Source organism: Eschscholzia californica, unplaced genomic scaffold, assembly GCF_041429995.1.
Source record: "Eschscholzia californica isolate CP2 unplaced genomic scaffold, dmEscCali1.0.p SCAF_6, whole genome shotgun sequence".
Classification (NCBI taxonomy): Eukaryota; Viridiplantae; Streptophyta; class Magnoliopsida; order Ranunculales; family Papaveraceae; genus Eschscholzia; species Eschscholzia californica.
In genome coordinates, this window is record NW_028238483.1 from 29,499,815 (window position 1) to 29,514,373 (window position 14,559).

At 37.6% G+C, this 14,559-nt stretch overlaps 2 protein-coding genes across 3 annotated transcripts; one reads left to right on the forward strand and one right to left on the reverse strand.

Annotated features, from left to right (window-relative positions):
• Positions 1-2,119: 2,119 nt before the first annotated feature.
• LOC147533319 (putative prolyl 4-hydroxylase 9) lies at positions 2,120-5,715 on the forward strand. Its single transcript, XM_086646117.1, has 7 exons — positions 2,120-3,069; positions 3,660-3,817; positions 4,449-4,551; positions 4,881-4,976; positions 5,124-5,189; positions 5,272-5,391; positions 5,480-5,715. Exons 1-7 carry the CDS (start codon positions 2,827-2,829, stop codon positions 5,564-5,566), a joined length of 873 nt encoding a protein of 290 aa, XP_086502243.1. The 5' UTR covers positions 2,120-2,826; the 3' UTR covers positions 5,567-5,715.
• A 342-nt stretch (positions 5,716-6,057) lies between these two features.
• LOC147533320 (uncharacterized) lies at positions 6,058-8,824 on the reverse strand. 2 transcript variants are annotated; one of them, XR_015227307.1, is made up of 6 exons: positions 7,742-8,794; positions 7,112-7,217; positions 6,891-7,003; positions 6,735-6,803; positions 6,245-6,321; positions 6,058-6,213 (listed from the first exon to the last, which is right to left on the reverse strand). XR_015227307.1 is itself a non-coding variant. In XM_086646115.1 (5 exons), the coding sequence occupies exons 1-4, from the start codon at positions 8,584-8,586 to the stop codon at positions 6,740-6,742; spliced, it is 1,128 nt and encodes a 375-aa protein (XP_086502241.1). In that variant the 5' UTR covers positions 8,587-8,824; the 3' UTR covers positions 6,058-6,321; positions 6,735-6,739. The 2 variants fall into 2 exon arrangements, 1 of the variants encoding a protein (XP_086502241.1); XM_086646115.1 differs by having other exon boundaries at positions 6,058-6,321; positions 7,742-8,824.
• Between the last annotated feature and the right edge of the window lie 5,735 nt (positions 8,825-14,559).

Genomic DNA, 14,559 nt, shown 5'->3' on the forward strand with positions numbered 1-14,559 from the left:
AATCATGGATTATAGAGACATATAATTATCGCATGAATGGGTTTCTATCGGTAGCATATTTCTGATATAAACACAACCGAAACAGACTAGATCCTCAGACAAAACATACCAAATCAAAAACTAATAATCAAGAGATGGTATTCTTACCTGAAGATGCAATGGAATACTTTTTCTTACTTCTACTTCTTCAAGATGTACTGGTTTGTTCAAATATGGTCAATGAACATTTACCAAAATGGATATGTGTCCAGGGAGTGTGCGTGCCTCTAAACTTTTTTTGTTTTTTCTTTTCTGCCTTTAAACGCGTATGTGAACTGTGATGTTTTTTCCCTCTAACACGAAGGGCCCATTTGGTATAAGAGCCTTCCACTATCCCAAGATACTAAAAGCACTCGTTCGCTTCTTCGTCTAATTTGACTGCGTTAATGTCTCTAAACTCTGGATGACACATATAATGTTTAGTGTTTTTCTTACAAAATTCTCAAATGTAAAACTCAATTCAAATCTCTAAAATAAGGTGGCGGTAATTTATCTACGATATCTCAAGAGAACACTCTTGGGATATCATTGTCCAGCTTTTAATATTTGAAGACCATCGCTTTGGGAAAACAAGACAATTTTCCAGAATACAATCTTTTGGTCAAATTCTTTAGTTTTCATTGTATTCCTAAACCCTCATTACCATTTACTCTTTACGCAGGTAAGAGTGGCAGACGTACTATCACTGCCGACGACCTTTAATATATATATATTTTAGATCTTTCTCTTTATTTCACCTCTAGCCACCTCCTCGCTCTCTCGGATCTCTCTCTCACTCTCTTCCTCAGATCTCTCTCTAATGAAATCACAGTGTTTCAGTTGATGGCCGACTAAAATTACAAAGGTTTCAGTTTGAGAGAGGGCAAAAAAGAAAACGATAGTGGTGGTCAAAGGTGGTTTATGGAAGTGGTGGTCGGAGACGGGGAAAAACCGAAGAAGAAGTTTTCTTGTCCTGGAAAGTTTGACAAAACTTACCATTTTTCGTAGTAATTTTTTACTTTGGAAAATTTTCTTGTTTTCATACACTGTGAGAGGTGGTTTCTGGGTAGGTTCGATAGCTTCCGCGACTTTCAGTTATAACATACACCATATGCTTGATTAAACTAATTGAAATCAAGTCTTCATACATCTATTATATAAAACAGAAGGGAAATCGATGACTGGGACAAACATCCTTTTTTAATTATGCATATTGTCTAGAAGCCCTTCTCAAAATTTAAAATATAGTCCTTCGTAGAAATAAAGTTACCTATTTAAAAACAATAATCTTTTCCTTCTTAGAAATAAAATAACTAATTTAAGAAAAAAGACAAAATAAATTTCAAGAGTTAAAAAAAGAAATTAAAATCTCTCTCTCTCTCAATAAAATAATAACTAATTTAAGAGAAAAGAAACAAAAAGATAATAACTAATAAAAAATCTTTCTCTCTCAATAAAATATAAAATAAATTTCGTAACATTTGATTGTTACAAGTGTCTGTGCCCTAGGGCACGGGATACTAACTTAAGGGAAAACGATGACTGGGACACATCCTTTTTTAATTATACATATTGTTTAGAAGCCCTTCTCAAAATTTAAAATATAGTCCTTCGTAGAAATAAAGTTACCTATTTAAAAAACAATAATCCTTTCATTCTTAGAAATAAAATAACTAATTTAAGAAAAAAAGAAACAAAATAAATTTCAACAGCTAAAAAAAGAAATTAAAATCTTTCTCTCTCTCAATAAAATAATAACTAATTTAAGAGAAAAGAAACTAATAATACCAAAAAAACTAATAACTAATAAAAAAAATAATAACTAATAAAAAAAATAATAACTAATAAAAAAGAAATTAAAATCTCTCTCTCTCTCAATAAAATAATAACTAATTTAAGAGAAAAGAAACAAAAAAATAATAACTAATAAAAATCTCTCTCTCTCAATAAAATATAACAATAAATTTCGTAACATTTGATTGATACAAGTGTCCGTGCCTTAGGGCACGGGATATACCCTAGTCTGAATAATAACTAATTATTATTTCTTTAAAAAGACAATCAAGCCAGTATACATACCAACTTCATAGATTTGCATTACACACTAAAATAGAAGGATATCTATTTTCCGAAAATTCCAATTGAGACTTTGAGACGTAGAATTGATGAAAAAAGTTTGGGTTTTTTATTAGAGATTCTCTAATCGTCTTTTTTTTTTTTTGTTATCAGTACATATCAATCATGAATCAGAAGCTAATATCTATGTTTTTTTAATTTTGCATTCGATATACTGTAATAATTCTTTTTTTGTTCAGTGTTGCGTTGGAGATGAATCTTTTTTTTCTATCTATCAACGGTAAAGGAATTAACAAAAGAAAAATGGAAAATAGAAACAAGTTCTTTTTTATAGATTCGTTTTTTTTTTTGTTGAAATTATAGATTGGATTCTTATATCAACATCTCTTAATTACCAAAAGTTTCTACTATTATTTATGATAATACCAAAAAATAATATTTTATACTATATTTTAAGAATATGTTAAATATCATTCAGGATTTTTGTACTGATTAACTAAGGATCTTTGGTTTAATTAAGGATCTTTCTGAATTAATTAAGTTGATAATCCATACAAGCAATATAGATAGTGGCACATAGAAAGTGGTTCCTACCACATCAAGCCAAAAAAAAAAACTCCCGCCGTTTATGATCTTCAGTATTACAATTTAAGATTGTTTGAGTTTTCAAGTTCAAATTCTAGAGAGAGAGAGAGAGAGAGAAGCGAAGATTTGAGAATTTGAAGAAGAGGAATGAAAGTAAGAAGTAGAGGAGGTTGGGGTTTCGGAACGAAGATAACCTTACCAATTGTATTGATCTTATGCTCTGTTTTCTTCTTTGCTGGTTTCTATGGATCAATTCTCCTCTCTCAGATTTTGATCCAAAATCAACCTAGGTCAAGAATTCTCGAGTCAATTGATGATGATCAAGGAGAGTTTGAAGTCGTTCCTCATGGAGATACTGGAGACTCTTTTGTTTCTTCGATCCCCTTTCAGGTTTTCTCTCAATTTATATTCTTTTCTTTTCGTAGTGATTTTTATGTTAAATCTTGTATGAGTAAGTTAGCCTAGGGTCTTCCATTTCTTTTTGAGAGAAACCGATTACGAACTATGTTAGTCGTTACAAGGCATTGATACATTATGAAGATGTGATAAGCACGATAACTGCCAGCCGGACAACATGAAAGAAGCCTAAAGCTGGACAAATTTATTACATTATTTACTATATTTATTGCCTATATTACATGGGGTAAATCTTGATGGCAAACTGCTTCCACCGAGACTCGATCCCACGACCTCATGAGCTTAAGAGGGGGTGTCCAACGCAACACCAAAAGGTGGTGGACTTAAAGGGACCATATTGAGGTCTACTCCACTCTGAACTTTTCATCTACCCCTCTTACAGTGGAGTCTAATGGTATTTTTTAACTCCCGGAATGATCCTATGATCGTTGTCGTTGTTGCACCAACAACTCTTAAGATTTTCGGGGAAATGAGAACAATTTGCTTACTTGCCTCATATGTTGTCTTTTTGGTAAATCGACGTTATCTACTTCAGATTTATGTATCATAACTTAACATTACAGGTTTTGAGCTGGAAACCTCGTGCTGTGTACTTTCCTGGATTTGCAAGTGCAAAACAATGTGAACACATAATTCAAATGGCAAACGCAAATCTTACACCTTCAACTTTGGCTTTGCGAAAGGGAGAAACTGCAGAGAACACGGAGGGCGTTAGAACAAGGTAGTTCCTTTGGCATGATTGGATGAGTTGTTCTGTATGGTCAAAAATGTAGTTTTCTAAGTAGATGATACCAAAGATATTTGTTTCTCGTGTCTTATCTGTGCAACCACTTAGCAGATGGCAAACTCTCAAACTTTCTTCTAGGTGTATGTGGTGTTTAACTTCTAATCCACAATTGACAGCTTAAGGACAGCAATGTTTTAAAATATGTTCTTACACCTCAAGACGGTTTACTCTCACAAGGCGAGGCAACGCCTCGAAGCGCACGCCTCTACGCATAAAAGGCGTAAATTTTTTTGTCAGGAAAATGACATCAATTGTGTAAAAACAACATAGTTTTTATACTTAACCACCATAATATAAACAAAGTCTTAAGCGTTCAATAAAAAAATACTGATGTTTTTATGTTGTCCTACAACTCTAAAACAACGTTACTTCAAATGCACACATTTTATTCTCGGGTTCAAATACATTGCCCGGAGGCATCAGGTGACCGCCTCGCTCAACGCGCACCCGTTTTATTCTCGGGTTTGAACGTTTTTTAGACAAAATGCTGCTTCTATTTGGTTAAAGATTGATCTGTAATATCTCTTTAGAACAATAATTTGTAGCTTGTTTTTCTTGTCATCAGTTCAGGTACATTTATCAGAGGCTCAGAAGACAAAACTGGAATCTTGGGCCTCATTGAGCAAAAAATTGCAAGGGCTACTATGATCCCAAGGTCCCATGGCGAGGTACTTTCTGTTTTCCACTCGTTCAATAGAAGTACTTAATGCCATTTCAGTGAAATGTTAAAGCGATTAAGCGAGTGACTTCGTGAAACTTGAAAATAGACAACAACTTTCATAGTTATTATTCTGGGCTTCCCCGGTCAGATTGAGACATTTATAATGCTTGAGAATGGTGTCATAGGTTTCAAATTTTTTGATCATCTACACTTCTTTTCTGTTCTATGGTGTTTTAAATCATGAAAAATACAATGCTGTATTTGAATGTAGTTACCTTTTATTTCAGGGAAATTATAGAATAGTGTGAGTAATTCGAGGATATCACAATGTTGCAGGCATTTAATGTTCTCCGATATGAGATTGGACAGAAATATTTATCTCATTTTGATGTATTCAACCCGGAAGAGTATGGACCACAAGACAGCCAAAGGGTACTAATTCCTCAACAAAATTCTCTCTGTGTCGTCTTATTGTTTTACCATTACCTTTAATTTAGGTTGTTTAATCAAGAGAATGACATCTAGTTTGGTTCTTATGTTCCTTAAACATGGAGACTACTTTAATCAATCTTAATGCAGATAGCGACATTCTTGTTGTATCTATCTGATGTTGAAGAAGGTGGTGAAACCATGTTCCCGTATGAGGTAAGATAATCAAGAAGCTTGTGTTTCTTTCTATTCCATTTAATATTTGATCTTACCGACAGTCTTATACGTTGAAATGCAGAATGGTTTGAACATGAACATTGGATATGATTACGAGAAGTGTATAGGTTTGAAAGTGAAGCCTCGCCGAGGAGATGGATTACTCTTTTACTCATTCTTTCCAAATCATACAACGGATGAGGTAACCATAAACCCTGAATCCTAAACCATATATCTTGATCTTGGTACGAAACGTAATAAAACTTGTTTATTTTCCCCTTTTGTTGCAGAGTTCACTTCATGGTAGCTGTCCAGTGGTAGTAGGGCAGAAGTGGGTAGCCACTAAGTGGATCAGAGATCAAGAATGGGAAGATTAATAGAACCTCTCTGAGATAGTAACCTTTTACCAATACTAATTATGATTTAGTATAATTTTATAAATTTTGCCTGCCCCGATTTTGGGGGTATGTGTAATCACATTGCAATTTTCATTCAATTTATAAAATAAACACATTTAAATTTTATAGATTCATATCGGACTTAGTTACGGACTAACAAATTTAGAAAAATGAAATCATCCGTTGATATAAATACACAGTTGGACACCTGAATCTTCTGAAAGAATGATTTGGGTTGATTTTAGGTCCATTTGAGTCGTACAGTTCAGCTTCAGACAAGTCAGCCAACTAGATTAAGACGGGGCGAACAAAACAAACACCACTTAAGGCTGAAAGGTCTTCCTAAGCAATGTGGGATTAAGTACCTTGTACATAAAACTTCTGGGGATCCTAAATGGTCTGCTAATTCTAGTTCTACCTTTTGTCAAAGAAAAACATAACAACAAATTGCAAAAGAAACGGCCAGGTGATGAATCTAAATGATAACATGAATGTTATACTTTTATATATTTTCAGGAAACAAGTAAGAAAATGGTTTTGTGTTGTATATGTACATTATTTATATTAGAGAACTGAATGAGCAGATTGACATCCACACCTCTAGCACACTCTAGTCAATGATGATTAATCTGATCCTCTGTCACGAAATCCATGGAGAATGTCACCAGTATATCGGGAGAAGCAGCAGCATCAAAGGAGACACCCACAATTCTCACATAAAGTTCAAGGCAAACCTGTTACATATAGCCTCGTATCAGTTGTTGATAGCAAATGGAACAAAACTTGAATGAAAAGAAGTACAAGACATTTAATTAATAGAAAAGAAAGTGCACGGAGAGTTTATATAGAGCTATAGAATGTCAAGCAGTTAACATTATTCAACCATTTCAAATGATCAATCCGCATGTTTAACGCAAACAAGAAAAAGATTTGTACTGTATCATTACATAACCTAAACAAGAATCCATTAAGTTGCATCCTTGTTTCTGCTGACATTTTCAGAGTATTATGTCATCGCTTTGTGTATTAAAGGGAGCTTAAGTAATATAATCATACTAGCATATTAGCTAATTTAAGCAGGAAGTGTCAAAATTCGACATTATAAAACAAGATGGAGCAAAGAAGTATAGTTACAAACTGTCTTTACCCTTTTCACAGAGTTTGTATGTCGCCAGTTCCATCGACTTCTTTGGTGAATAAGTGATCTCCTGGTTTGCTGCAGGATACAAGAACTTTAGATTGGTAAATTTCACTTCATCTAATCCAAGACAGAAAAAACTAACATTTTCTCTGTACTACCCACCTTTCATCTTTAGAAACAGATTGGTATTGCAAAACTGAACTTAAGTTGTGATCTTTCGACTCATATACGTCAGCTTCTGGAGAATCATTGCTTTTGGCTTGTTTATCCTCTCCCTGTCACAAGGGATTCATCCATGAGAATATAGAAGTTAGAACCTTCAAAAATTAAGCATAGAGATTTCTAAATACACAAAAATATTTTTGTCACAATAGACATATTACTGCATCATTTCTCATAGTCCACGAAGGAATGTTTTCTGAAAGAAGAGCTGTATACTGCTCCATAGCCACTTCCGGACTCATATTCCCCAGCCGTTGCCAAGCATGCCTGTCGAAATGTAATCAGTATTCTCAAAGAGTAGCTCAAAGACCAGATTATTATAACAAACATCTAAAGTCTAGAGTATATCCTGATGTTCCGGCCCTCCTTTCACCATTCCTGTGTATACATTGTCTAAATTTAACATTTCTCAAGTACAATTTATTCTTGACGACATAAAGTTCAACGCGAGATAAACTATACAATCTTCGTGCGCAAACCAAGAACCAAACAAAACATTGTACAAGCGTACTAGGTGAGAAGGAAGTTCTTGTGCTCCATAACCTAGCATTGGGTGGGCGGTGGGTGGTAGCCTTGTGGTACCTTTACAAGAAACAAAACCCTAAAACCGCTGTGTCTCGACTCATTACATTTTTTTATTTTAGTTTCGGCTTTTAATACACATTATATTACTATATGCAGACAAACACACAAGAAAACCTACCAACTGAATAAAAGTGACTGCATTATGGGAATTTCATCGAACAGGTAACGGGGAAAAATTTATATACAGGGGAAGAGAAATGTGTTACCACTTAGCTCGGGCTGAAACCATTAATGCTAATGGTTGAGGTTCATAACAAGGTCCTTCTGTTGCCACTTTATAAAGTCCATAAAGCTTCATCTGAATATCACTACTAAGCTTTCCCAAGACTTTATTATTATCACTTGAACCAGTAAATGCTGAAGCTTCACCGAAGTAATTTTCAATCTCACTTCTCTCAATTCCTTCCCAATCTTCTTCATCACTAAACATGCATTCTTTTTCGCTTTTCTCAGTTTGAATTTCAATTTCTTTGTTGATTTTGTGCTCGATCACCTCAATTTGTTCTTTACTAGGGTTTTCTGTAGTCAAATTCTCTTCTTGTTCATCATCTACTGTTAATATACTAGTTTTCACCTCTTCCTTTATAGATTTCTCTTCTAAGACGACAACCTTGAGTTCTTGTTCTTCTTCGCCTTGTTCTTGATCTTCTTTCCGTTCTTCTTCTTCGATCTCACTAACTTGAACCAATTCAGAACTATCATTCAATATATCTTCACAGCCATGCACAATTTCTTCATTTTTCTCAACAATTTCAGACGATCCTTCCTTAACCAAATTCCTTTCAATCTCTTCAACTATAACAGGTTCTTCAACTTTCTTTTCAATTTCTAAACCTTTATTCTTCAATTCACCGACAAAACTTTTCACTTCTTTAATCACAACTCCATCAAATTCATTAATATCTTTCTTCTTCTTCAGTTTCTTATCTGATCTTAATAGTGCATCATGTTCTTCTCTTCCACTACTACCAGAAGAAACAATCTTGGCAATCAAGAAAGCCAAACCTAGAGAAATAATTACAGTGAGAAGAAGTTCATGAAGTAATTCCATGATTGTTCTTTACCTCTACTTCTCTCTCTATACTTTCTCTCTCTAGAAATATATAGAGAGGAAGAAGAAGAATGGTAGATCTAGTAAAGAGAAGAGAGAAGAGTGTTTGAGTTAAACGATTAATGATTAGAGAGGAGAAGGAAAAGAGAAAGAGGATTTAGAAGAGCAGAGGAAAGGGATATTCTTCTTGTTTCGTGTAACTAATGTCGTTTGATTACCCATTTCACTTTTCTTTTATGGAGGTAGACCCCATTTTGCTGGCTATGATCACAAAGTTAGGTGCCCGTAAAAAATATTACTTTCATTTTCGGATGCTACTATATAGTGCTACTGCTTTGCTCGCTTGCACCATTTGTTAGAGGGGAGGGGGGAATGTATATGGACGTGGTAGTTTTGAAGAGATGTCGTGTGACAAGATTGTTTAGGGATGCAGTCGTTTACAAACTCTATGATTTTTCTTCTTTTTGCAAAAGCACTCATCTTCTTCTCCGTCCTTTCGTGGCGGGTCTCTTTTAATATGAAGAAAGTCCCAGCGAAGAAAATCCTTGGTGGGGAAACTTTACTATTATCGGCTTAGAGAAGAGAACGTTGTGTTGAGATGAGAAAAAAGAGATACAATAGTGAAAATAGGTATAGAGTAGCAAAATGTTTGCTCCCTGTAGTTTTATTTCTCTTCTCAGGACACTAACAAAATGTTGGTACTCTCATTTGTGACGCTGACGGTTTGCCAAATTTACTTTGGCTGTTCTCACCTATCATTTTGGCGGTTTGTGACCAGATGGGAGGAGAACTATACGAGTATGTCAAAATGTTCAATCTAAAAGTCGCGGAAGCTATCGAACCTATTATAGAAATTGATCCGATTATAAAAATTATCGAAAAACTAAGTCAAAATCAAATATGCGAACAGAATTTAACGAGGTTCGGCTTGAAAGCCTACGTCCTCGGGCGAACAAGAAATCTTTATTGAAGGATAGATGAAGACGACTCACACAACCCGCAAGTTCGTCCCAAGATGGTACCGTATAGAAATTAACCTCTATACTAAATCTTCGACGACCGAGAAATTTAACACCGCTCAAAAACTATGAATAAATTTTCTCTCTTACTTGCTCACACTCTCTCACTCTCTATTGAGTAGTTGTTGTGTTGTTGTTGCTTGTGTTGATTGATTGGACTCAAGCCCCCTATTTATATATTAATATAAGTCGGGCATAGCTTGGGAAATTAGTAAAACCGACCCCAATTGGCACACAATTAGAAACTGCCTTGAAACCGCCTATGAACATAACCAAACCGCCTACATCAATTTAGGAAACCGCCATAAGCCATAGCCAATCTAAACCGCCAATTGTTTTGAATCCAATTCCTTCCAAAACTGCCTCTCACAATTCTCCACCTCGTACACAATTTGATATACTTCAAATTTTGGACGAATACCAGGATACTTCTTGTAAGATATATCTGCTTCTTATAACTTCATCCGACTGCGCCATATGACCATGACTGCCTACGTACCCTTTTACAGGATCAAGCCTACCGTAGTTCTACCAACCCTTCACATAAAGATTACCGTGTCGCCATTACGCCCTTTCGGGCAACTTAACACGAGCCGATTTGTAGCAATTCCAGGCAATGCTGAAACTTGCTACACGTCACCACTTTAGTCAACATGTCCGCGGGATTCTCATCTGTGTGTACCTTCATAAGAGAAACATCACCTTCCTCTATGACATCTCGCACAAAGTGATACCTGACATCGATATGCTTAGTGCGAGCATGATGAACCTGATTCTTCGCCAAGTGGATTGCACTTTGACTATCACACCATACATCTGCGCACTCCTGCTTAATCCCTAGATCATCCAGAAGACCCCACAACCACAATGCTTCCTTCACACCCTCGGCCATAGCCATATACTCGGCCTCCGTAGTAGATAACGTAACTGTAGATTGTAACATCGATCGCCAACTAACTGGAGCACCATGTACCTTAAATACATAACCAGTAGTAGATCGTCTTCTATCTAGATCGCCAGCATAATCCGAGTCAACATAACCGCTTACCTGACATGTGTCTCCACCAAAGCACAAACCCGTATCAACGGTACCCTTCAAGTACCTCAAGACCCATTTCACAGCTTCCCAATGTGTCTTCCCTGGGTTTGCCATAAACCTACTAACCACACTGACCGCTTGTGAAATATACGGACGAGTACACACCATAGCGTACATCAAACTGCCAACTGCACTAGCATACGGTACACGATCCATATGATCCTTCTCCACCGTAGTAGTGGGAGATTGTTTTCCCGAGAGCCTGAAGTGTGGTGCCAAAGGTGTTGACACCGCCTTTGCATTCTGCATCCCAAATCGAGAAACTACTCGTTCGATGTAACCTTTCTGATTCAAGTACAGTTTCTTACTTGACCGCTCTCTCTTAATCTCCATTCCCAGTATCTTCTTTGCAGCGCCCATGTCTTTCATCTCAAACTCTTGACTGAGTTGAGATTTCAACTTATCTATCTCCACCATGCTTCGAGAAGCAATAAGCATGTCATCCACATACAAAAGGAGATAAATAAAGTCACCTTCGCGAAGCTTCTTGATGTATACACAACAATCATCGTCACTTCTGCGAAAACCATGCTTTAGCATGAAAAAATCAAATCGTTTGTACCATTGGCGAGGGGATTGTTTCAATCCGTAAAGAGACTTCCTCAAACGACATACTTGATTTTCTTTACCCTCAACCTTGTATCCCTCAGGTTGAGCCATATAAATTTCTTCTTCCAAATCCCCGTGCAAGAAGGCAGTTTTAACATCGAGTTGTTCCAGCTCAAGATCACTGTGAGCAACAATACTCAATAGCACCCGAATAGAAGTATGTTTCACGACTGGTGAGAAAATCTCATTGTAGTCGACCCCTTCTTTCTGTGCATAACCCTTGGCCACTAGTCTTGCCTTATACCTTGTACCCTTGATTTCGGAAGAATCCTCTTTCTTCTTGTACACCCATTTACAACCAATAACAGACTTACCTTCGGGCAATGGGACAACCTCCCATGTCTGGTTCTTGTGAAGAGACTCCATCTCTTCTTGCATAGCAACCAACCAACTCTCTCTTTCTGCCGCGGTGATAGCTTGTTTGAAGGTGACCGGCTCGTCGTCTTCCACCGAGAGTGCATATTCAACCACATTTGCCTGCCCGTAATGCCTAAGAGGTTTGTCTGACCCTAACCTCTGTACCGGCTTATATAACCGTTTAGGCCTAGTGTGTACCGAAACATTCTGTTGTTGTTGTTGTAAAACTTGTGTACCTTCCCCTTGAACCTCCTCATGATCGGGTTCATCAATTTCCTCATCCTGAGTTTTATCCTGATGCTCCACCTGATCATGATTCCTAGAAACCCGTTGGTCTTCGGCTTCTACTTCCACTACTTGAGCTTTAGTAGACCCAACATCACCACAACTAGGCACCGTAGCTTTCGCCATAGCTACAATAGATGACTCATCAAACACCACATCTCTGCTGATTACAAACTTCTTGTCTTCCGTACACCATAGCCGATAACCTTTGACTCCTGTAGCATATCCTAAGAAAATTGCCTTCTTTGCTCTATTGTCAAGTTTGTTACCTTTAACATGGTAATAGGCCATACAACCGAAAACCTTAAGTCTCCCGCAATCTGCATGTTCACCTGACCACACCTCGTACGGTATGCCGCCATCTAAAGAAGAATGTGGAGACCTGTTCACAATATAACAAGCTGTAGCAACAGATTCTGCCCACCATTCTACGCCTAATCCCGAATTGGAGCGCATACATCTAGCCTTCTCAAGTAGTGTACGGTTCAATCTCTCTGCGACTCCATTCTGCTGAGGTGTGTTTACTACTGTCCAGTGCCTCACAATGCCTTCCTGATTACAAAACTCCTTGAATGCCCCATCCGTGTACTCGGTCCCATTATCCGACCTTAACGTCTTCAGCTTTCGACCAGTTTTGTTCTCAACCATTGCTTTCCACACCAGGAATGTGTTGAATACCTCATTCTTATGCTTCAGAAAATAAAGCCAGACAAATCTCGAATGATCATCAACGAATGTAACAAAATACCTGGAACCACCCTTGGAAGGTAACTTTGCCGGTCCCCAGACATCGGTGTGTACGTAGTCTAACACCTCTTTGCTCCTGTGCTTGCTTGTAGAGAACGTCACCCTGTGTGCCTTCCCGAACACACAATGCTCACAAAACTCCATGCAAGGCTTCTTCATGTCCTTCAACAAGCCTTTCCCGCACATCAAAGATAGACCCTTTTCTGACATATGCTCAAGGCGCATATGCCAAAGCCTCGTACTAGCCGTTGGATCCCTTCCACTGATTCCTACTGCTACATCTCCAGTAATTGTTGTCCCCAAAAGTTTGTATAAATTACCGTAACGAGTACCTCTCATTACCACCAAAGAACCCTTAACGACTTTTATGGAGCCATTCTCTATAATTATCTTACAGCCGTTCCGCTCCAACACACCAAGGGAAATTAGATTTTTCCGCAAATCGGGTATGTGTCTTACGTCCGTCAATGTTCTCACCACTCCATCGTGCATCTTGATCCGTATTGTTCCGAGTCCCACAGTTTTACATATACTATCATCACCCAGTATAACTGTACCACCATCTATACTCCTATAGGTAGTAAACCACTCCCTATTTGGACACATATGGTGTGACGCCCCTGAATCAAGCATCCACTTATTGGAGATCTTCTCAGACACCTCTGTCACCGAGAAACATTCGTCCGCCTCTTCTAACACATATCCCGCCTCTTGCATCTCTTGTTTCTCCTTGTAGCCTTCGTTCTTTTGCTTCAACTTTCTCTTTGGACAAGCCGCTTTAAAGTGGCCAAGCTCACCACAACTAAAGCACGTTTTCTTGAAAGAGCCTCTAGATTTGGATCTAGATTTCCCGCCCTTTCCCTTTCCCCTTTCATTACTCCTCCCCCTCGTTACAAACAACCCTTGTGCTTGTTCCTTGTCTACTCCACCCGACACCATACTGCTAGTAGCAACCTTTCGAAGGTCATCCGCTAATAGCGAATTTCTCGTCTCTTCCATGCTTAGACTATCACCAACAAGCATCAAAGTTTGAACAAGATTTTCATAGGATTTTGGCAATGAAAGTAACAATATGAGGGCTTGGTCCTCATCCTCAACCTTAACATCAATATCCTTCAAATCTGAGATAATCCTGTCAAACCTATTCACATATTCCTGAATAGAAGAACCCTCTTCCATTCTACATGTGAATAATTTAGATTTTAAGTAGACCCGATTCGTTAAAGTTTTCGTCATGAAGTTGCTTTCTAGCTTTAACCACACACTCTCCGCCGTTGTTTCTCCGTCTACTAGGAACGCCACGTCCCTCTCAAGACACAACATAATGGTTGCCCGTGCTTCGAGATCTAACTCCTCCCAATCCTCATCTGACATATCTCCTGGTTTCTTTCCCGGCAACGTCTTGTGTAATTTCTGCGAGATTAGCAGATTCTTCATCTGCATCCGCCAATAAGAAAAATCGTTTTTCCCATTGAACTTCTCTATTTCATATTTCCCTGATTTGACCGTACCACTTCTCGATCCCATCTTCTCTTCGTTCAATCTCAACAAGGCTCTGGTACCAATTGTTAGAACTAAAAAATCGCGGAAGCTATCGAACCTATTCTAGAAATTGATCCGATTATGAAAATTATCGAAAAACTAAGTCAAAATCAAATATGCGAACAGAATTTAACGAGGTTCGGCTTGAAAGCCTACGTCCTCGGGCGAACAAGAAATCTTTATTGAAGGATAGATGAAGACGACTCACACAACCCGCAAGTTCGTCCCAAGATGGTACCGTATAGAAATTAACCTCTATACTAAATCTTCGACGACCGAGAAATTTAACACCGCTCAAAAACTATGAATAAATTT